This window comes from Budorcas taxicolor, chromosome 3 (genome assembly GCF_023091745.1).
Source record: "Budorcas taxicolor isolate Tak-1 chromosome 3, Takin1.1, whole genome shotgun sequence".
Lineage (NCBI taxonomy): Eukaryota > Metazoa > Chordata > Mammalia > Artiodactyla > Bovidae > Budorcas > Budorcas taxicolor.
In genome coordinates, this window is record NC_068912.1 from 9,133,832 (window position 1) to 9,155,256 (window position 21,425).

Here is a 21,425-nt window from a genome sequence, read left to right on the forward strand (position 1 = left end):
ATGCCCGCTCAGGTCTGATCTTGGTCTCAGGGATGCAGAGTTTCAGAGAAAGGAACCTGTGGGCCCTTAAGGATTTGAGGGTGGGATGCTGCTTCTAAGTTGCTTGGATGAGGTGGGGTCTATTCGAGGGGGTTCGAGAATGCTCAGAATCCCATCACTTTCCATTTGAGGTTTCCATATGCAGAAAGTTCAGAGATCATAATGGGAAGATGAAAAACGATGGATCAACAAGGGTGGAAGGGAGAGAAAGAATGAACCCGCCAATGATGTTCTGCACCTGCTTTCTTTAGGGGCCAGGTGCCAGATTCTGCCTCCTGCTGTTCCTCTCTCTGGCCGCCAGAGGGCGGGGTGCAGGTAGGTCACTCAGGAGCAGCAGTTTCATGAGCTCACCCAGGTGCACAGCGGAGCAGAGGGAGTGGAGCTGGGCTGGATGCTGATGTTCTGGCCCAGAGGGGAGTCGTGGAGATGCAGAGAAGCCGCGCTTTGCAGCCAAATTGAGCTGTGGCCTAGTGTTGGTTGCTGTCTCTCTGGATGTTTGGTCTGAAGCTAAGCCCTGTCCTGGGGCCCCAGTCTGTGTCTCTGTATGGCTGAGGGGGCTCAGGGGAGTCATAGAGACGAAGACTGTTTTCTTCTAGCTGCTCCTGCTCCCGTGGCCTTGGCTTTGGGATTTCCAGAGGGTGCTTGGTGGTCAGGGTTGTGTCCAGGGAACATTCTTCCCGAATCCTCATCCTCACAATTCCATTTATCACAATAGGCATAAAGAGAATTTTCGTGTTTAATTAGTTGTGGAGAAGAATGCAGGTTGAGTTAAGCCTGTACTAGATGGTGGCTCAGCTAGTCTTAGCAGAGAAGACACTGACCTCGGGGCCTGCAAAGCCCAGTGATGAGCCTGTGAAGGAGAAAGGAGCTGGGAGTCAATGACCAGGAAGGCTGGAGTGAGCCGTGCAACACTATTAATGAGAATTATCCTCACATCCTCTACAGTGACCCCTTCTGTTGGGAAGTTCTGGGGGGACGAAATCTGTGCCCCTTTCCTGTCTTTCCTGCCCAGAACCTGCAAGGAAATCAAAGAAAGTTGCCATAGCGCAGGTGGTGAGTAATAAACCAACTCAGCATCCTCTCCTTTTGGCCCCTTTTTTTGCTACAGATCCTGGTCATGGAGATCAAAAGGGGTGTGCCTACCACTCCTGTCTGCTCTGACTCCAGGTTCCAGTCTAGGATATTTCCAGTGGGAATTTTGAGGCTTTTGGGTCCCATTTAGTTGTAGGAGACATGATTTTCTGAACACAGGGAGAATGTTTCTGGTGTTCCTGGTGACTCTTAGTTTGGCGACCAGAGCTCTGATGACTTAAGATTTCCTCCTTCTTGTAAGTAAGCTAAATAGTTAGTCTGCCCCAGTGTCATAGATTCTGGCAGACAGAGACATAGTCCTTTATTACTCACTAATGCAGAAGTAGCCAGAGCATCAGCTTTTTCCTGTGCTGTTTCTCTGGTCCTGTCCCATCACAGTGATGTGAAGAGGTCCAGGAGATATCTGCACATGTAATTTGCTTGCCAAGCAGCTCATAAATTGGAATCATCAAGCAAGTACAAGTCTTTTCTGATATTACAGCTTATTTTCTTTGGGGCTGAGTATGAGGAGGAAGTCTGCACTTAGGGAATCCGAATCTCATAAAATGGGCAGTGACCACGCCTGCCCTTAGCTCTGAGTTGCAGAGGCCACATCCTGATGTGGACTTGAGATGTGGTCAGGTGCTCTTAGCAGGCCTCGGGTGGTCAGAAGGAGGCTCTATCCAGAGGGAGATACATCTCTGTCTTCTTGGATGCTTGCTTTATAAAGCCTTTTTGAAAAGGAAGCCTGGAACAAAGGCAGTCAGTGTTTCTGCTCTAAGATTACCCACAGAGAACTGTCCTCAAGAAATGGGTGTGTGTAGGAGCCTTCAGGATACGCTTCTGACTTCCCAAATTCTTCCTGGTGATGGGGCCTGACAGGGATTCCCTGTTCTCAGACAGGGGGGTCTCTGGCTGGTTCCCTCTGCAGATGGCCTGTATCACCTCCGCACTGAGAATGGTGTCGTCTACCAGACCTTCTGTGACATGACCTCTGGGGGTGGTGGCTGGACCCTGGTGGCCAGCGTCCATGAGAACAACATGCGTGGGAAATGCACGTTGGGAGATCGCTGGTCCAGTCAGCAGGGCAACAGGGCTGACTACCCAGAGGGGGACGGCAACTGGGCCAATTACAACACGTTTGGGTCTGCAGAGGCCGCCACCAGCGATGACTACAAGGTACTGAGCACCCAGGTGGGAAGGATGGGGAGCGGGGTGCGGCCAGAGCAGAGCATGTGGAAGGGAGGGCGGGAGACAGGGAGGTGGAGGTGGGGCTGGAGAAGATGACAGACAGAAGCCCATGTCTTGAATCACAGCTTCCTCCCACCAAGGCTGTTTGGGTGGTGGGGCCTCATCGTCTGCTGGAGGAGGTTGGGTTTCTGAGCACTGCTGAAGCCCACAGCTCTCAGCTCAAGTGAGGGTTGTGTATGTCTGTCTTTGGCTGGTGGCACCTCCCAGGTCAGTAAGGCTGAGTGTGTGTCCCTCTGCAGAACCCTGGCTACTACGACATCCAGGCCCAGGACCTGGGCATCTGGCATGTGCCCAACAAGTCCCCCCTGCAGCACTGGAGAAACAGCTCCCTGCTGAGGTACCACACCCACACGGGCTTCTTCCGGAGACTGGGGCATAATCTGTTTGGACTCTACCAGGTACATGGGGCTGCTGGCTGGGGGTAGGGGGTGGTCTTCTGGTGAACAGAGAACCAATGTTTTGAATGAGGAGTAAGTCTGCTCTGGTCATTGCACTAAGAGGAACCTCTGCTTGGCTTTCTCCTACCTCTGGGTCCCTGTGAACTAAGGTGCTGCCTCTCAGAGGAACTGTGAGCCAGGAAGCACAAGAAGCTCCGGGGAAGAAGGGAGTGGGTAAAGAGGGAGAAAAACAAGGGTCTTGAGGCTGGTTAGGTTCTGAGCTATGAGTAGGGATGGCAAAGAATCCCTATCATTCAGACTGTTGTCTGAATAATGCCACCTGAGGGCATTAAATCCTCTACTTCCCAGTACAGCAGTATCTCTACTCTCCTCAATCTGTATTTTCGTCCCTGTAGAAATTCCCAGTGAAGTATGGAGCAGGGAAGTGCTGGACTGACAACGGCCCAGCCATTCCTGTCGACTATGACTTTGGTGATGCTGAGAAAACTGCATCTTATTACTCACCAAATGGTCAGCGTGAGTATCTGCTTCCAAAACCCAGTCATCAATCCTTTGCTGCACTCTTGGGGGAAGGGTAAATGACAACAATTAATGATTGCCGGCATTTATGGAAGAGATATCAATACAACACACCAAACTGTTTTCTAGAAACTTGACATGGTTTTGTGTCATTTAATCATCCTGAGAAATCTATGGAGTTAGAATTACTGTCCTCTCCATTGTAGAGAATATAAAGCCAGACCTCTTAATCAATATACTGTGTGACATAATAGTTACACACAAAAAGGCAGGCTAATGTTCCCAGGTGAGAATTACTTGGAAAGTAGTGAGAAAAATTTGTTTTTGTTATGATGGATAGCTATTATTTGAAAGAAGACATTTTTTCAGCATGATAAAACAGGAGACGTGGGTTTGATACCTCAGTAGGGAAGGTCCCCTGGAGAAGGAAATGGCTACCCATTCCAGTATTCTTGCCGGGAAAATCTCTAGGACAGAGGAACCTGGCGGGCTGCATTCTGTGGTGTCACAAAGAGTCGACCACGACTGAGACTAACACTACTAAAGTTAATGTTTGGTGGGAAAATGCGAACCATCAGTTTTTACATTTACTGTTTCAATGAGAGCAGGTAATGGTAGGTAGGGCAAATAAAGTCATGGTAATTGGATGAGAAGTGTGCCAGCAGAAACCGATGGCAACTTCTTTTTTTTTTTTTAATTTTTACTTTATTTTACTTTACAATACTGTATTGGTTTTGCCATACATTGACATGAATCGATGGCCACTTCTGATCATTGCTTATTCCTGCTGGACCTCTGGAGGTCTTCTTGCTGATCTCTCAGTGGACTCTAATTTCTCCTATGAGCCCTAGGCAGACAAGTGACTCTTGTGAACATAAGCCTTGGTCTTGTTAGCTCAGATGGAAGGAGGTTCCCTTCCAGCCAAATTCAGAGCCAGCATGTAGCAGCCGCTGTCCACAGAGGTGCTGGGTTTCGTCTCCTAAGCTTGGAGTGCTGGGCTGTAACCTGACCTGTTGATTTAGGGAATCCCTGGGCTGGTCAAAGGGAAATTGTTTCCAGTTCATCCTTTGAATACTTAGGCCTTTCTCTGCCTCTCTTTTCCAGGAGAATTTGTTGCAGGATTTGTCCAGTTCAGGGTGTTTAACAATGAGGGAGCTGCCAATGCCCTGTGTGCTGGGATGAGAGTCACTGGCTGCAACACTGAGTTCGTGAGTTTAGGGATGATCCCTGGCTTGTGCGTGTGTGTCTACGTGTGCAGGGAAACACTTGATTGGGATGTTTTAATGTAAATCTCCTTGGCTTGCATTTTATTCTTTTGCTGGTATTTTGTGGACATACTTTTAAAATTGTTACTATTGAGGAGCCTGGTAGGCTGTAGTCCATGGGGTCGCGAAGAGTCAGGCATGACTGAGCATCTTCACTTTCACTTTTCAGTTTCATGCACTGGAGAAGGAAATGGCAACCCACTCCAGTGTTCTTGCCTGGAGAATCCCAGGGACTGGGGAGCCTCGTCTATGGGGGCGTCTGTCTATGGGGTCTCACAGAGTTGGACATGACTGAAGCGACTTAGCAGCAGTAGCAGCATTGCTTTTAAATTGAGATTCAATGGACATAAAACATTTTATTAGCTTCAAGTATATAACATAATGATTCTATATTTTTATGTATTTTGAAATGATCATCACAGTAACTCTAGTCAACACCCACCACCACAAATAGTTTCAAATTCTTTTGTGTTGTGATAAAAAATTTTAATATCTACTCTCTTAGTAACTTTTCAGTGTACCCATCAGTATTATTAACTATAGTCACTAGTCTATACTTTACATTCCCCAGGAAGTAATTTTATAACTGAAAGTTTGTACCTTTGTCTAATGGATATAATTTCCTGTATTGAAGTCCAATTTATCTGTATTCTCACGTATGATTAGTACTTTGATGCTGTGTTTAAGAAGTATTTTCCTGTGTCGAGATCATGATGCTATTCTACATTCAATGTAGAAAGTTTCTGTTTTTATTTTTTCCCAGTATTGAGGAGAGAGCACCGCAGTTGTGGTTAGTGGAGACTGTCTCTGAAGGACATTTATGGCTGGGGGGCAGGAGGAAGAGAGAGTCAGAGCTCTAAGAACAAGGATATTCATTCAGTACCTTTTCCTTCCACACCTGTCCGTCTGAGAAACGTGACCCTGAAGTCAAGGACATCTTCACTTCCCCATTCAGTTACCAGTTGTCCATTTCTCGGTCGAGGTGTGATAGCTGTGTCTTCATGGAAGGCTCCTAGATTATGATTTGGAGGATGATGCAGGTGTGGGCTCTGGGAGTAGGGTGAGACGTGTTCCCCCTACACTGGCTTCCAAGGAGCCTTATCTTGCTCATTAATGCTCATTTGCATGTACCCTTGCAAGCACTGATTCCTTAAAAATACATGCTAGGGAACCTACAAAGTGCAGCCATTAGAGATGTAAAGCTGACAGAGTCATCCTAAGGAGCTCAGACTGAGTGGGAGAGAGATATAAATGCACGATTGCAACCTCATGTGGTATCGCCTGTGATAGCAACACAAACAAGGGGCTCCGGGAACACAATACAGGAGCTGCTACCTGTGCTAATGGCACACAGTTGATTCTGAAGGAAGGTGACATCTTTGCTGAATGTGGAAAGATGTGTGTAAAATTCAATAGGCAGCAAGGGACAGAGTAGTGTCCTTGAGCATGAGTGACTGACATGTTCAAAATCACTGGGATTTAATAGACCATGGTGTGTTGAGGGGGCAGTGAGCTGTTATGTAAATTGTATCATGGTATGCACATGGTGTAGAATCAAGAGCTGATGCTGGAAATACTTGCAAGAACTAGGGCAAGGAGGGGCTTTTGAATTATGTTCAGGACACAGAGTTTATGTTATAGGTGATGGGACACCTATAATCTGATGTTAGGGGACACATCAGAGGAGTTTGAACAGATTAGTGACCTGATCATTCAAGAGCAGGGAAATAAGAGTCAGTGAGACCATGCTGCTGCTGCTAAGTCTCTTCAGCCGTGTCCGACTCTGTGCGACCCCACAGATGGCCGCCTACTAGGTTCCTCCGTCTCTGGGACTCTCCAGGCAAGAACACTGGAGTGGGTTGCCATTTCCCTCTCCAATGCATGAAAGTGAAAAGCGAAAGTGAAGTTGCTCAGTCGTGCCCGACTCTTAGCGACCCCATGGACTGCAGCCCACCAGGCTCCTCCATCCATGGGACTTTCCAGGCAAGAGAACTGGAGTGGGGTGCCATGGCCTTCTCCAGTGAGACCATGAGGCAGGTGTAAAGGTACAGGTGTGAAATACTGAGGACCTGAGCCAGGGTGGCCTTGATAAATTTAAAAGAGCAAGCATGGATGCCTAGACAGTGAAACCAGCAGTTCTTGATGATTAAATGAACGTGGCGGACGGGAAGTGAAAGAGGCAACAGACTTCAGGGTTTTGTTTTGGGTGGTTGAGTGCTATCAATTAAGACGGGTGACAGGAGGAGAAACAGATTCAAGGGCAGCAAGAGAGCGAATTAGTTTTGTTTTGCTTAAGTGGAGTTTTAGATTTAGTGATATGTAGGTGGAGACATTCACAGGGCAGCTGGATATGGGGTTTCAAGCCCAGAAAATACCTGGCTGGTCATTCAGATTTAGGAGTATATCTTGGCAATAGATGATTATGCTGGTTCTAGCAAAAGTCATGGGAGAAGACAGACAATCATCAGGAGAGTGAGGTGTGGACAGAATTGTGAGGAATCAATAGCCTTTAGGGGATCCATTGAGGAAAAAGCATGGTTGAGGGGGTCTGAGAATAAGCATGAAGGAAAGTAGAAAGGAATTCAGGAAAGCATGGTTTCAGAGTCCACTGGAGGGAAAGGTTTTTTCAGGGGAGGGGTCAAGGCAAGTAGGAAGAAGACCACACTTACAGGGGATTTGACCATTAAGAGCTCCCTGGTGTGTCCACAGCCAACCCCTTGTTGTGTCTTCTCCCTGCCCCCTAGCACTGCATCGGTGGAGGAGGATACTTCCCAGAGAGCAGTCCCTGGCAGTGTGGGGATTTCTCCTCCTTTGATTGGAACGGATACGGAGCTCACAAGGGTTACAGCTCCAGCCGGGAGATCACTGAAGCAGCTGTGCTCCTGTTCTACCGCTGAGAGCTGTGTGGTGTGAGACAGAAAGCCAGCTCCTAAGCCCAGACCCTCAGAAAGGGAAAAATGGAATGCTAACAAGGAGGGGAAGGGAATAAATTACATCACTTTGTGCACTTTGTGACTCTCAGTTTCTTTTAATTCCTTTTACAAATTGAAACCTGGAGTGATGTTTTACAATAAAACCTTGTAAGCTGGTGATTTCTACTTTAGACTTTCAGAGTTTGGAACTTCTAGTCTCAGGTATCCAAGACACACATTTGCTTCTCTTTCTAGGGAACCCCTATGGGAGACTGAGGAGCAGGGAAAAATCATTCTTAATTTTCCTACCATTCTGTTATTGGTTAGTGAAATTAAGCTCTCTGCATAAGTATCTTAAAGAGGAAAAGCTGATTATTATTTAGTTCCAGTAGGAAAAAAAGAAATTGAGGTCACAGCTGTCCATTTCCTTTATTCCTCCAATTTTGACAGTTGGGACAGTGTCTCTAAAATGATTTGGTACTATTTGCAACATCTCTGTTTTCGGGAGGGTTCTCACAATACCAAGGAATTCACTGACACCTAGTGGGATGTCCTACAACTCAACTCCATTTTGACCCAGTCTACCAGGAGACAGCGTCAGATCCCCATGTGAAGGGCTCAGTTGTACAAGTCTGTCCCTTGAATCCCCTACTCCAGACACCGGTTGCAAGTCCAGATTGTCACCTGTGCTTTGACTGACTGGCTGTAGATTGGAGGTTCCAGTGAATCCCTCCTTGGGTTCAATTAAATTTCTAGAGTGGCTCAGAAAACTCAATGAAACATTTTATCTACTAGATGGTGAGTTTATTAGAAAAGGGTATAACTCAGGAATAGCCAGATGGAAGAGACAGCTGGAGCCAGTTCAGGTGAAGGGCCCAGAGCTTCCTTGCCCTGAAGCGTTTCTTCCCTATCTCCACATATTCACCAAACCTGAAGCTCTCTCAGTTCAGTTCAGTCACTCAGTCGTGTCTGACGCTTTGTGACCCCATGAATTGCATCACGCCAGGCCTCCTGGTTCATCACCATCTCCCGGAGTTCACTCAGACTCACGTCCATAGAGTCCGTGATGCCATCCAGCCATCTCATCCTCGGTCGTCCCTTTCTCCTCCTGCCCCCAATCTCTCCCAGCATCAGAGTCTTTTCCAATGAGTCGACTCTTTGCATGAGGTGGCCAAAGTACTGGAGCTTCAGCTTTAGCATCATTCCTTCCAAAGAAATCCCAGGGTTGATCTCCTTCAGAATGGACTGGTTGAATCTCCTTGCAGTCCAAGGGACTCTCAAGAGTCTTCTCCAACACCACAGTTCAAAAGCATCAATTCTTCGGCGCTCAGCCTTCTTCACAGTCCAACTCTCACATCCATACATGACTACTGGAAAAACCATAGCCTTGACTAGATGGACCTTAGTCGGCAAAGTAATGTCTCTGCTTTTGAATATACTATCTAGGTTGGTCATAACTTTTCTTCCAAGGAGTAAGCGTCTCTTAATTTCATGGCTGCAATCACCATCTGCAGTGATTTTGGAGCCCCCAAAATAAAGTCTGACACTGTTTCTACTGTTTCCCCATCTATTTCCCATGAAGTGATGGGACCAGATGCCATGATTTTCGTTTTCTGAATGTTGAGCTTTAAGCCAACTTTTTCGCTCTCTTCCTTCACTTTCAGGATTTGAGCATTAGCTACCCAAACTCCTTGCTTGAGTCTTCAGTAAATGCTGCACTTTCCTTCAGCACAATCCCGCATCAGTAGCTTGGCTTTACACATCTAGCAGATTCAAGCTGGGATTTGTAGCAACCTGACAAAAAGAGAGAGAAATAAGGCAAGAGGCAACAAAAAGGAGTAAGAAAGAAGGGATAAAAGAGAAGGATGGAAATTAGGAATGAATTAGTAAGGGGGAAAGATTTATTAGGGAGGTGGAAAAAAGAGAAGATACTGGAAAAAGGCAAACACAGCTGACCCATGAGCAAAGCTGGTTTGAACTGTGCTCGTCCACTTATATGTTGGATTTTTCCAATATTAAATCACATCAGTTCAGTTCAGTTCAGTCGCTCAGTCATGTCCAACTCTTTGCAACCCCATGAATCACAGCACGCCAGGCCTCCCTGTCCATCATCATCTCCCGGAGTTCACTCAGACTCACGTCCATCGAGTCCGTGATGCCATCCAGCCATCTCATCCTCGGTCATCCCCTTTTCCTCCTGCTTCCATAGTACTGCACAATTCATGAAGATCCCCTGGAGAAGGGATAAGCTACCCACTCCAGTATTCTTGCATGGAGAATTCCCACGAACAGAGGTGCCTGATGGGCTACAGTCCATGGGGTCACAAAGAGTCGGACATGACTGAGATACTAAGCACAGCACAGCACACAATTCATGACTTGTTGAATCTGCAGATGTGGAACACAGACCCAGAGGAACTGCAGATATGAAGAAACTATGGGTACAAATGACCAACCATAAGTTATATGTGGATTTTAGACTGTTTGGAGGATTGGTGACCACAATTCACACATTGTTCTAGGGTCAACTGTACATTAACCATTGTTGACCAACTGCCATACAAATCAGGTTTAGCCAAGAACAACCACAGGGCTTTCACTTCACCTTCCAACCAAGATAGCTGCTGCTCAACTCAGAGCAAACACTGTGGCCTCAGCTGTGGCTGCAGAACTTACCTGAGGAGACACCGGACCACCTCTTCTCACAGTCTTGCCATCAGACCTATACACAGAACTCAGTGTGTGAGCAATGTGCATTCATCTACATATGCAGACCTTGGCAAATCTGCCAGAGATATTCTCAATGAAGGATTTGGTTTGGTGTTGTCACGATGTGAAAATAAAATGACGCACTGACAAGGCATGGTCAGCACCCGAATCATCTAATACACAGGTCATGTTCCTGGCAGCTTGCAGACCAAATACATACACTGTATGATCGATCACAGAACAATGCAACACTGACAACACTCTGGGAACAGAATTAAATTACAAATGGGAGCCAGATTTGTCAAAGTTTGAATCTCACACTAACATCGTAAAGAAAAATGGTAAAATCAAGTCTTCTTACAAGACAGTATGTTTGTGATGTTGACTAGGATTTTGATGAACCTGCAATCCGTGATTCAACTGTCTTTGACTGTGAGGTCTGGCTTTTGGATTCCAGCCCATGATCTGGGACAGTGCCAAATCCAAGCTGACAAGGGATAACTTTACAATGCATTACAGACTGGGGACATCCAGCTACAAGCTCTGGTGTGATTCTGTGGACAGAATTTGGAGGATCAATTTATCAGAAAGAAATTTATCTTGACACCTGGGTGAATCTTGCTTGGGCACTATGTACCAGCTGGACTTATTTGAACATTGCAGATAATATCAATCAGAACCCACTGCTTCTGTTTCTGCAAAAACCAACAATTCTAGTTCAGTTGGAATGGGCTACATTCAGACTCTGCCTCAGAGATCTTCAGTCATGTTAATGAAGTTAGAATCTGCCTTGAAATGAGAGGATTGAAACTTTCAAGCCCATTCACCCTGACTCTCCTGAAGAGAAGAGGGTTGGAAGGTTGAATCAATTTCCCTAGTTGTTGCGGTCCTTTAATGGACCAGAACCTGGTGGTCTGGAGTCGACCAATATGAAAGTAAAGGAGAGAGAAAGAGGCTGATATTCCTTGGATTACGCAGAAAGCCAAAGCCCCTGACATGGGACTTGCTCTGTTCACGGAGGCCTTAGGCGCCCTCCTGATGGAGTGAAGACACAGAGCGCCCTCTCAAGAGGGTCTTAGAAGCCCGGGCAGGAACGTGAACTCAGAGGGCCTCTGTGCTCCAAGGGATCAGCCTGAAAAAGAGAGGGAGAGAGAAAGATAAAGAAAGACACTGCGATCAGAGCTCTGATGGAGCAAAGGTGTTTTAATTAACATGGTGTGTGTATATATACTGTCTTACAAAGTTGTTATTCTTAGCAAAGATAAAGATTAAAGTTTCAGACTTACAAAACATAGGCAATCCATACTAAAGAGAGAGATTTGTAAGCAATCACTTTTACCGTAAGGTTCATAGGGAGAAAGAGGATGCTTATCACTGTATAGAAAAACTAATGAAGGAAATGCCTGGATTCTTCAGCCCCTGGGAGAGGCTTTCCTCTCCTCTTAATTCCTGAGTATTCAGGAATTAATAAGGAGCAGAGAATTCCTGACAGAAATGAAACAGCACACAGGAAGCCTCCTGTTAAATGTATCCTGACACCTAGTCAATGATTTAATCAAACCTGTCTGTGTAAACCCCCAAAAAGATATGGTTTAGATAGCTTCTTTGCAATTGGAATGAAAACTGACTTTTCCAGTCCTGTGGCCATTGCTGAGTTTTCCAAATTTGCTGGGATATTGAGTGCAGCACTTTCACAACATCATCTTTCAGGATTTTAAACAGCTCAACTGGAATTCCATCACCTCCACTAGCTTTGTTCATAGTGATGCTTTCTAAGGCCCACTTGTCTTCACATTCCAAGATGTCTGGCTCTAGATTAGTGATCACATCATCGTGATTATCTGAGTCATGAAGATCTTTTTTGTACAGTTTTTCCGTGTATTCTTGCCACCTCTTCTTAATATCTTCTGCTTCTGTTAGGTCCATACCATTTCTGTCCTTTATCGAGCCCATCTTTGCATGAAATATTCCCTTGGTATCTCTAATTTTCTTGAAGAGGTCTCTAGTCTTTCCCCTTCTGTTCTTTTCCTCTGTTTCTTTGCATTGATCACTGAAGAAGGCTTTCTTATCTCTTCTTGCTATTCTTTGGAACTCTGCATTCAGATGCTTATATCTTTTCTTTTCTCCTTTGCTTTTCACTTCTCTTCCTTTCACAGCTATTTGTAAGGCCTCCCCAGACAGCCATTTTGCTTTTTTGCATTTCTTTTCCATGGGGATGGTCTTGATCCCTGTCTCCTGTACAATGTCACGAACCTCAGTCCATAGTTCATCAGCCACTCTATCTATCAGATCTAGGCCCTTAAATCTATTTCTCACTTCCACTGTATAATCATAAGGGATTTGATTTAGGTCATACCTGAATGGTCTAGCAGTTTTCCCTACTCTCTTCAATTTGAGTCTGAATTTGGTAATAAGGAGTTCATGATCTGAGCCACAGTCAGCTCCTGGTCTTGTTTTTGTTGACTGTATAGAGCTTCTCCATCTTTGGCTGCAAAGAATATAATCAATCTGATTTCGGTGTTGACCATCTGGTGATGTCCGTGTGTAGAGTCTTCTCTTGTGTTGTTGGAAGAGGGTATTTGCTATGACCAGTGCATTTTCTTGGCAAAACTCTATTAGTCTTTGCCCTGCTTCATTCCGCATTCCAAGGCCAAATTTGCCTGTTACTCCAGGTGTTTCTTGACTTCCTACTTTTGCATTCCAGTCCCCTATAATGAAAAGGACATCTTTTTTGGGTGTTAGTTCTAAAAGGTCTTGTAGGTCCTCACAAAACCGTTCAACTTCAGTTTCTTCAGCATTACTGGTTGGGGCATAGACTTGGATAACTGTGATATTGAATGGTTTGCCTTGGAGATGAACAGAGATCATTCTGTCCTTTTTGAGATTGCATCCAAGTACTGCATTTTGGACTCTTGTTGACCATGATGGCTACTCCATTTCTTCTGAGGGATTCCTCCCCGCAATAGTAGATATAATGGTCATCTGAGTTAAATTCACCCATTCCAGTCCATTTTAGTTTGCTGATTCCTAGAATGTCGACGTTCACCCTTGCCATCTCCTGTTTGACCACTTCCAATTTGCCTTGATTCATGGACCTAACATTCCAGGTTCCTATGCAATATTGCTCTTTACAGCATCGGATCTTGCTTCTATTGCCAGTCACATCCACAACTGGGTATTGTTTTTGCTTTGGCTCCATCCCTTCATTCTTTCTGGAGTTATTTCTCCACTGATCTCCAATAGCATATTGGGCACCTAATGACCTGGGGAGTTCCTCTTTTGGTATCCTATCATTTTGCCTTTTCATACTGTTCATGGGGTTCTCAAGGCAAGAATACTGAAGTGGCTTGCCATTCCCTTCTCCAGTGGACCACATTCTGTCAGACGTCTCCACCATGACCCGCCCATCTTGGGTTGCCCCACAGGAATGGCTTGGTTTCATAGCGTTAGACAAGGCTGTGGTCCTAGTGTGACGAGATTGACTAGTTTTCTGTGAGTATGGTTTCAGTGTGTCTGCCCTCTGATGCCCTCTTGCAACACCTACCATCTTACTTGGGTTTTTCTTACCTTGGGCGTGGGATTCTTTTCACGGCTGCTCCAGCAAAGCACATCCACTGCTCCTTACCTTGGACGAGGAGTATCCACATGCTAGTAAAGTAATGCTCAAAATTCTCCAAGCCAGGCTTCAGCAATACATGAACCGTGAACTCCCTGATGTTCAAGCTGGTTTTAGAAAAGGCAGAGGAACCAGAGGTCAAATTGCCAACATCCATTGGATCATGGAAAAAGCAGGAGAGTTCCAGAAAAACATCTATTTCTGCTTTATTGACTATGCCAAAGCCTTTGACTGTGTGGATCACAATAAACTGTGGGGAATTCTGAAAGAGATGGGAATACCAGACCACCTAACCTGCCTCTTGAGAAATCTGTATGCAGGTCAGGAAGCAACAGTTAGAACTGGACATGGAACAACAGACTGGTTCCAAATAGGAAAAGGAGTACGTCAAGGCTGTATATTGTCACCCTGCTTATTTAACTTCTATGCAGAGTACATCATGAGAAACGCTGGACTGGAAGAAACACAAGCTGGAATCAAGATTGCTGGGAGAAATATCAATAACCTCAAATATGCAGATGACACCAGCCTTCTGGCAGAAAGTGAAGAGGAGCTAAAAAGCCTCTTGATGAAAGTGAAAGAGGAGAGCGAAAAAGTTGGCTTAAAGCTCAACATTCAGAAAACGAAAATCATGGCATCTGGTCCCATCACTTCATGGGAAATAGATGGGGAAACAGTAGAAACAGTGTCAGACTTTATTGTTTGGGGCTCCAAAATCACTGCAGATGGTGATTGCAGCCATGAAATTAAGAGATGCTTACTCCTTGGAAGAAAAGTTATGACCAACCTAGATAGTATATTCAAAAGCAGAGACATTACCTTGCCGACTAAGGTCCGTCTAGTCAAGGCTATGGTTTTTCCAGTAGTCATGTATGGATGTGAGAGTTGGACTGTGAAGAAGGCTGAGCTCTGAAGAATTGATGCTTTTGAACTGTGGTGTTGGAGAAGACTCTTGAGAATCCCTTGGACTGCAAGGAGATCCAACCAGTCCATTCTGAAGGAGATCAACCCTGGGATTTCTTTGGAAGGAATGATGCTAAAGCTGAAGCTCCAGTACTTTGAATCCTCATGCGAAGAGTTTACTCATTGGAAAAGACTCTGATGCTGGGAGAGATTGGGGGCAGGAGGAGAAGGGGACGACTGAGGATGAGATGGCTGGATGGCATCACGGACTCTATGGACGTGAGTCTGAGTGAACTCTGGGAGATGGTGATGGACAGGGAGGCCTAGCGTGCTGCAATTCTTGGGGTCACAAAGAGTCGGACACGACTGAGCGACTGAACTGAACTGAGCTCCCATCTGGCTTTCAGGGAAAAATGTTTAAAGGCAAGATGCGTAAGAGGGTTGCTGTAGGTAGATCAACAGGTGGACTCTCTTCTGATTGGTTGATGGTGGGGTAATTGGGACTCAACATCATCAACCTTCTCCAACTGGTCTGGAGCCCACCTGCTTGTGGTCAGCCCCCAGGTACCTTCTTCCATCTGTTGTGGGTTTCATTATCTGCAAATCATCTTGAAGGATATGGCTCAGAAGACATTTGTCATCTGGAAGGAATATGTTTGGAGCCCTGGGAAACTTCTGTTTCTTTTCTCCTGAAAACTCAGCAGTCAGTTTTACGGGTCTCAGGCTAGGAATCCCTGGGTCTTGAGGGCCTCTGTGAATTTGTCAGTTTTCTTCTCTATGTTCTTTTCAGTTTGCTTCTGTAGCCTTCTGAGCTGCTTCCCTGCCCCCTCCCCACTAATGGATGTTGCTCTTCTTCTTTCTCTTCTCCTCCAGGGTGGCTGCTACTGCCTCGTACTTCCAGTCAGCCTCGTGAGCCAGGTGCCCTAGGCAGGAAAACTTGCACGTAGGTGTCAGATGGACATAGATGTCAAGACGTCACCTTGAGGATGGCAGGGATCACTGTCCACTTTTCATGTCATAGGGTGGTGGGATCCCATCAAGTACCTTGAGGTGGTCCAGAGTGGCCTGGCCTTGCCTGGTCTTGGGGGTACCATGTCTCACACTGTCAGCCAGAAGATGCAGTTGGGTGTTCGGATTTGGGAGGGGTTGGCATTTACCTGCTTGCAGAGGAAGGCCAGGCACTTTAACTTGTTTCTGTAGAAACTGCCAGGAAATACTGATTCCCCAGCAGTGCAGGAATACCACCTTCTGGCCCAGAACTACCTTCTTGGGCAGGGTGGCTGCCAGGTAGGCCAGGAGATGGCCTCAGCTATCAAACACCAGGACCTGCCCCTCTGCCATCTTTGGCAGTCGTGTGAGAAAGAAACTTTTGTTACTTAAACAGGATGTTTAATTTATAGGTATTTACTTTCATAATTCATTAAACTGTCTATTTATGCTTTTAATCCTTTTCTGTATGTGTATTAATTTTTTTACAATGAGGTTTTTTTTTTTTTTTTTTTTTAACAATTAATCCTAAATAGTTCACAGGGAGAAGCTGGACTGGATGCAAGTTTGGAATGGGGCAGCTTTAAGTCACACTATTCTCTCTCCACACAGACAGAGACTGACAATTTTGTTTCCTAAAGTAGATTTTGAATTATGCTGTTATGGACTGGTGATTGGTGATGAATCTAAATTCACAAAAAACAATACTCTCTCATAATCAAATATTTATTTACTCTTTTACATTCTTACTAACATTTGACTGTGAGGATCACTACAAACTATGGAAAATTCTTCAAGAGATGGGAATACCAGACCACCTGACCTGCCTCCTGAGAAACCTGTATGCAGGTCAGGAAGCAACAGTTAGAAATGGACATAGAACAACAGACTGGTTCCAAGTAAGGAAAGGAGTCCATCAAGGCTGTATATTGTCACCCTACTTATTTAACTTATATGAAGAGTATGCCATGAGAAATGCTGGACTGGATGAAGCACAAGCTAGAATCAAGATTGCCAGGGAAATATCAATAAACTCAGATATACAGATAATACCACACTTAGGACAGAAAGCAAAGAAGGACTGAAGAGCCTCTTATGAAAGTGAAAGAGAGTGAAAAAGTTGGCTTAAAACTCAACATTCAGAAAAGCAAAATCATGCCATCTGGTCCCATCACTACATGGCAGATAGATGGGGAAACAATGGAAACAGTGAGGGACTTTATTTTTGGGGCTCCAGAATCACTGCAGACAGTGACTGCAGCCATGGAATTAAAAGACACTTGCTCCTTGGAAGGAAAGTTATGAAAAACCTAGGCAGTATATTAAAAAGCAGAGACATTTCTTTGCTGACAAAGGTCCATCTAGTCATAGCTATGGTTTTTCCAGTAGTCATGTATGGATGTGAGAGTTGGACTATAAAGAAAGTTGAGCGCTGAAGAACTGATGGTTTTGAAGTGTGGTATTGTAGAAGACTCTTGAGAGTCCCTTGGATAGCAAGGAGATCCAACCAGTCCATCCTAAAGGAAATCAATCCTGAATATTCATTGGAAGCACTGATGCTGGAGCTGAAACTCCAATACTTTGGCCACCTGATGAGAAGAACTGACTCATTGGAAAAGACCTTGATGCTGGGAAAGATTGAAGGCTGGAGGAGAAGGGGATGACAGAAGATGAGATGTCGGATGGCATCACTGACACAATGCACATGAGTTTGAGTAAACTCCAGGTGTTGGTGATGGACAGGGAGGCCTGGTGTGCTGCAGTCCATGAGGTCGAAAAGAGTTGGACACGACTGAGCGACTGAACTGAACTGAGCATTCCTCCACCCTGTAAACATTTCCAGCATGTTCCCACACACAGTCCAGCCACAAACTCTTCCACGTCTCCCCAGTTGAGGCTGTCCGTTACTGGAAGGACAGGTGGGGGCTGCAATCCCCACCTCCTAGCATCTCCCTCGCTTTCCCCAGCTCCTCTTCATGGCCAGTGCTCTAAAGTTCCTTGCTGCTTCTACAGTTTCCTTCCTAGCTTCTCTCCCTGATTCCTAACTTCTGGTCCACAGAAAGTTCAGAGATGAGAGAAATTTATCTACAGGGCACAAGGGCACAAAATGGGAAAGGAAAAGTGGAGAGGGCAAGTGCCAGGCGTTCTCATAATCCCACTGACCAGCAGCAGTGGGTCACTCTTCCTTTCAGGTATATGAGAAATGTGACTCTAAAGCCCATTCTGACAGCCTGTTTCCAGGACTGCTTCTGATGCTTTTTATCTTAGCCTGTGTCCTCCACACATGGAAACCTGAGGCAAAGAGGAAAGTGCCAACACCTGAGTTGCTATATGCCAATTCAGAAAGATAAGGACCAGGACAAAAAGAAAGCAATGAAGAAAAGCCTCAGGAACTCTGTGATGTATGATCACTCTGCCTGTCTTTCTCTCTTTCTTTTGCAAATTAGAATTCTTTTTATACATATATGCTAAAATACCCACCTGGTTCTGCTGTGTTATTTGCCCTAAAAAGGCAGGGTGAGGCAGAGTGAAGAATCTCAGTGCATCTGAGTGGGCCTCTCCACAAAGTAGAGAATGGTACCCCCACCCCCAGACTACTATCCCTCTTGCTGTTCCCAGCCCCCAATTCCTGCAGCAGGAAACCCCTGTGGTCTGGCCCTGGCACTGAGAGGGTAGAAGGTACTTGAAGGGCTGGGTGAGTGAATGAGGACGTATGACCTTTGAAACATAAAAACACTGCAGTATGTTGGGAGCGGGCTCTCTGTGGCTCAGGCAGCTGACTGGGCCTCCTGCTCTGTGGCACAGGTGGGTGTGTGTGGGGTGGCCACTCCTCCAGGAGCAAGGAAGGCTCTGTCTCAACAGAATACTTTCTCAAAATTGTTTCTGGTACAAAATGAATGTACCAGAGATATGAGGTGTGGAGCTGCAGAGGCCAGGCCAGCCGCCCTCCCCAGACCTCAGATCATGGCGGCACAGGTGAGGTGGGTGGGGGTGGTACTGCTATGGGAGGATTCGCAGGAGCATCTAGAAGGAAGCACAGTGAGTTTGTGTGTGCATTTAGAGAGAAGGAATACATGATAAAGCAAACGGGATAAAATGTGAGAAAATATAATTCACATTCTTACTAACCCTCCTCCACCCTGTAAACATTTCCTGTGAATATTTATTTTTCAAAACAAAGATGAATTTAGGTAGAAACTATACGGATTTTTTTTTAGTAATATTGTTATTTTGGCAATGTTCTGTAAATTTTCAATTATTTCTAACCCAAAAGTAAATAAAAGAAATACATGCAGTGTGACGTGCCACAGTTAGGGGTTGGATAAAGTCCAGTAGTAGGACAGTGAAGCATCCGTCAGCCTTGCCTGGGGTGGGGGTGTCAGGGCAGGCTTCATGGAGAAGTTTCAGAAGAGACTGGAAGGATGATGACCTGATGGTGTTGTGTGAGGCCCTGGAGCATCTGACTCAGGTGGAAGCAGGACAGGCTGCAGGGAAGAACCGTGAGGTCCCATCCATCCCGAGAGTCTGTTATGGACGGGAACACTGTGTGTGCTCTGACCCTGCAGGGCTCGCCCCCCTCATGGTGAGTGTCACCTGTGTGACCATGAGTGCTGCCTCCTGCCCCTCCAGACAGTTACACAAACCTTCTCATTGCCGGGGCCGAGCCTCAGGAACCTTCAAGGAAGGACAGCTCGAGGGTGGGGCCTGCAGCCCAACGTGGGCTGCGATGGGCAGGGCCCACACTTTGCTCTCCCCAGAGGCTCAGCGTTTCGCCCACCTCAGACTCTCTGCAGAGGCGGCGTTCTAAGTCTCCACCTGGCAGGGAAGCCTCCGTTCCTTCATCTGTGAGGACGGAAGGAGGGAGCTCTCTGTGAAGTGATGAATCTGTTCCGAGTCCGAGGCAAGATCCAGGTGTGTGAGGAACCACGACTCCAGCTCCCTGGTCTTGGTCTCGGGGATGGAGAGATTTAGAGAAAAACTCACTGCCCCGTAAGGCTTTGTAGGGTTGGATGGAGTGGGGGCATTTCCAGGAGGTTCCAGAATGCCTAGAAAGCCATCACTTTCTGTTGAGTTTTCCTTACTAGGAAGTTGACAGAACAAGATGAGGGCAAGAGAATGGATGGACTAACCATTTGCGTGTCCTTGAGAGGACACGGCCTCGATTCTGCCTCCTGCTGTTCCTCTCTGTGGCCACCAGAGGTCCGAGTGCAGGTAAGTCACTCAGGAGCCGCTGCTTCTTCAGCTCACCGAGGTGTGCACCCAGGTGGAGTGGAGGGAGCAGAGCTGGGTAGGAGCTGGTGATGTTCTGGCCCAGAGAGGGAGTCGTGCAGATGCAGAGAAGTCACATTTTGCAGCCGGCAGAACTGTGATCTGGGTGCTGATTGCCTGGCCTCTCTGGATCTGATCTGAAGCTAGTGCCTGTCCTGGGGCCCCACTCTATGCCTCCGGGTGGATGAGGGAGCTCAGGGAGCTCAGGGGAGCTGTGGAGAAGACGGCGCTTCCTTCTAGTTGCTCCTGCTCCTATTGCCTTGGCCTCGGGGTTCCCAGAAGGAGCTGGTGAGGGTTGTGGCAACAAGCAACCTTGTCTAGTTCCCCATCCTCTCAAGTCCAAAGGTCACAGTAGAAGTAATGATACTTTTTATTTTTAACTAGCTGAGCAGAAGGATGCAAGTGTCAAGCATGTACTAGATTATGGTCAGCTAGTCTTACCCGAGAGCATCCTGACCTTTGTGGCTTCACAGTCCAGTGATGAACTGGTGAAGTGGGCAGGGACTGGGAGATGATGGCCTGGAAGGCTGGTGTGAGCATCTTCAGACTGTTAGAGAATGATATTTGCATCCTCTAGCAGCATCCCATCCTCCTGAGACATTTTGCAAGAGCAGAACCTAAGCCCCTTTCTGGTCTTTCCTGCCTCGAAGCAGCAAGGAAATCTAAGAAAGTTGTGGTGAAGCAGGTGGTAAGTAATAAACCAATCCAGAATCCTCTCATTTTAAACACTTTTAAGCTGAACAGATCTCCGTCATGGAGATAAAGAACAGTGTGCCCATCTCTTCTGTCTATCCTGGTGACTCTTGAGCAGTGATGAGTGTAAGATTTTCCCTTTCTCCTAAGGGAAACAGTTAGCCACTCACAGTTTCATAGATGCTGGCAGAAAACAGGAAACTCCTGGCAGTGTGGCAAGGAAATTTATTGTTCATAGCAGTCGCCAGAGTATCAGAATTTTCTTGTGCTGGTTTCCTGAGCCTCAGTTCCTACAGAAGAATGGCAAGAGGGCCAGGAGACAGCTGCACAGGCAGTTTGTTTGCCAAGCAGGCTGACAAATTTGGCTTGTCAAGAAACAACAAGAGGTTTTCCTACCAGAGAATTTATTCTCTGAAGGATTGGGTCCAGGAGAGGAAGTCTGCACTTAGAGAATCCGACTCTCATATAACGGGCAGTGAACATGAGAGAGCAATGCCCCGTGTGCTGGAATGAAAGTCACTGGCTGCAACGATGAGCAAGTGAGTTGCTGGACAACACAGACAACGACCTGTCCGTGTGAGTGCCCGAGAGGGCACCCACCCTGTGGAGTATGATGATATGCTTCTCCATGGCTTGTAGTTTTACTCTTTTGCTGATATTTCATGAACATAATTTTTAAAGTGTTACTATCACTTTTTTTTTTAATTTTAAAATCTTTAATTCTTACATGTGTTCCCAAACATGAACCCCCCTCCCACCCCCCTCCCCATAACATCTCTGTGGGTCATCCCCA

At 46.2% G+C, this 21,425-nt stretch overlaps 1 protein-coding gene and 2 pseudogenes across 1 annotated transcript; 2 read left to right on the plus strand and 1 right to left on the minus strand.

Moving 5' to 3' along the window:
* LOC128045233 (intelectin-1-like) lies at window positions 1-7,440 on the plus strand. The gene is made up of 8 exons (XM_052637732.1): window positions 1-12; window positions 291-354; window positions 985-1,092; window positions 2,042-2,289; window positions 2,601-2,759; window positions 3,155-3,275; window positions 4,383-4,486; window positions 7,288-7,440. Exons 1-8 carry the CDS (start codon window positions 1-3, stop codon window positions 7,438-7,440), a joined length of 969 nt encoding a protein of 322 aa, XP_052493692.1.
* An 853-nt stretch (window positions 7,441-8,293) lies between these two features.
* LOC128044825 (voltage-dependent anion-selective channel protein 2-like) lies at window positions 8,294-10,963 on the plus strand (annotated as a pseudogene).
* A 4,439-nt stretch (window positions 10,964-15,402) lies between these two features.
* Window positions 15,403-16,024, minus strand: LOC128044826 (60S ribosomal protein L13a-like; annotated as a pseudogene).
* Window positions 16,025-21,425: the final 5,401 nt, after the last annotated feature.

What these genes read in the sequence shown, in the direction of transcription:
- LOC128045233 (XM_052637732.1), top strand. An exon ending in CCACCAGCGATGACTACAAG is followed by an intron (nt 2,290 to 2,600) that starts GTACTGAGCACC and finishes GTCCCTCTGCAG; the next exon opens with AACCCTGGCTACTACGACAT. An exon ending in CTGGCTGCAACACTGAGTTC is followed by an intron (nt 4,487 to 7,287) that starts GTGAGTTTAGGG and finishes CCTGCCCCCTAG; the next exon opens with CACTGCATCGGTGGAGGAGG.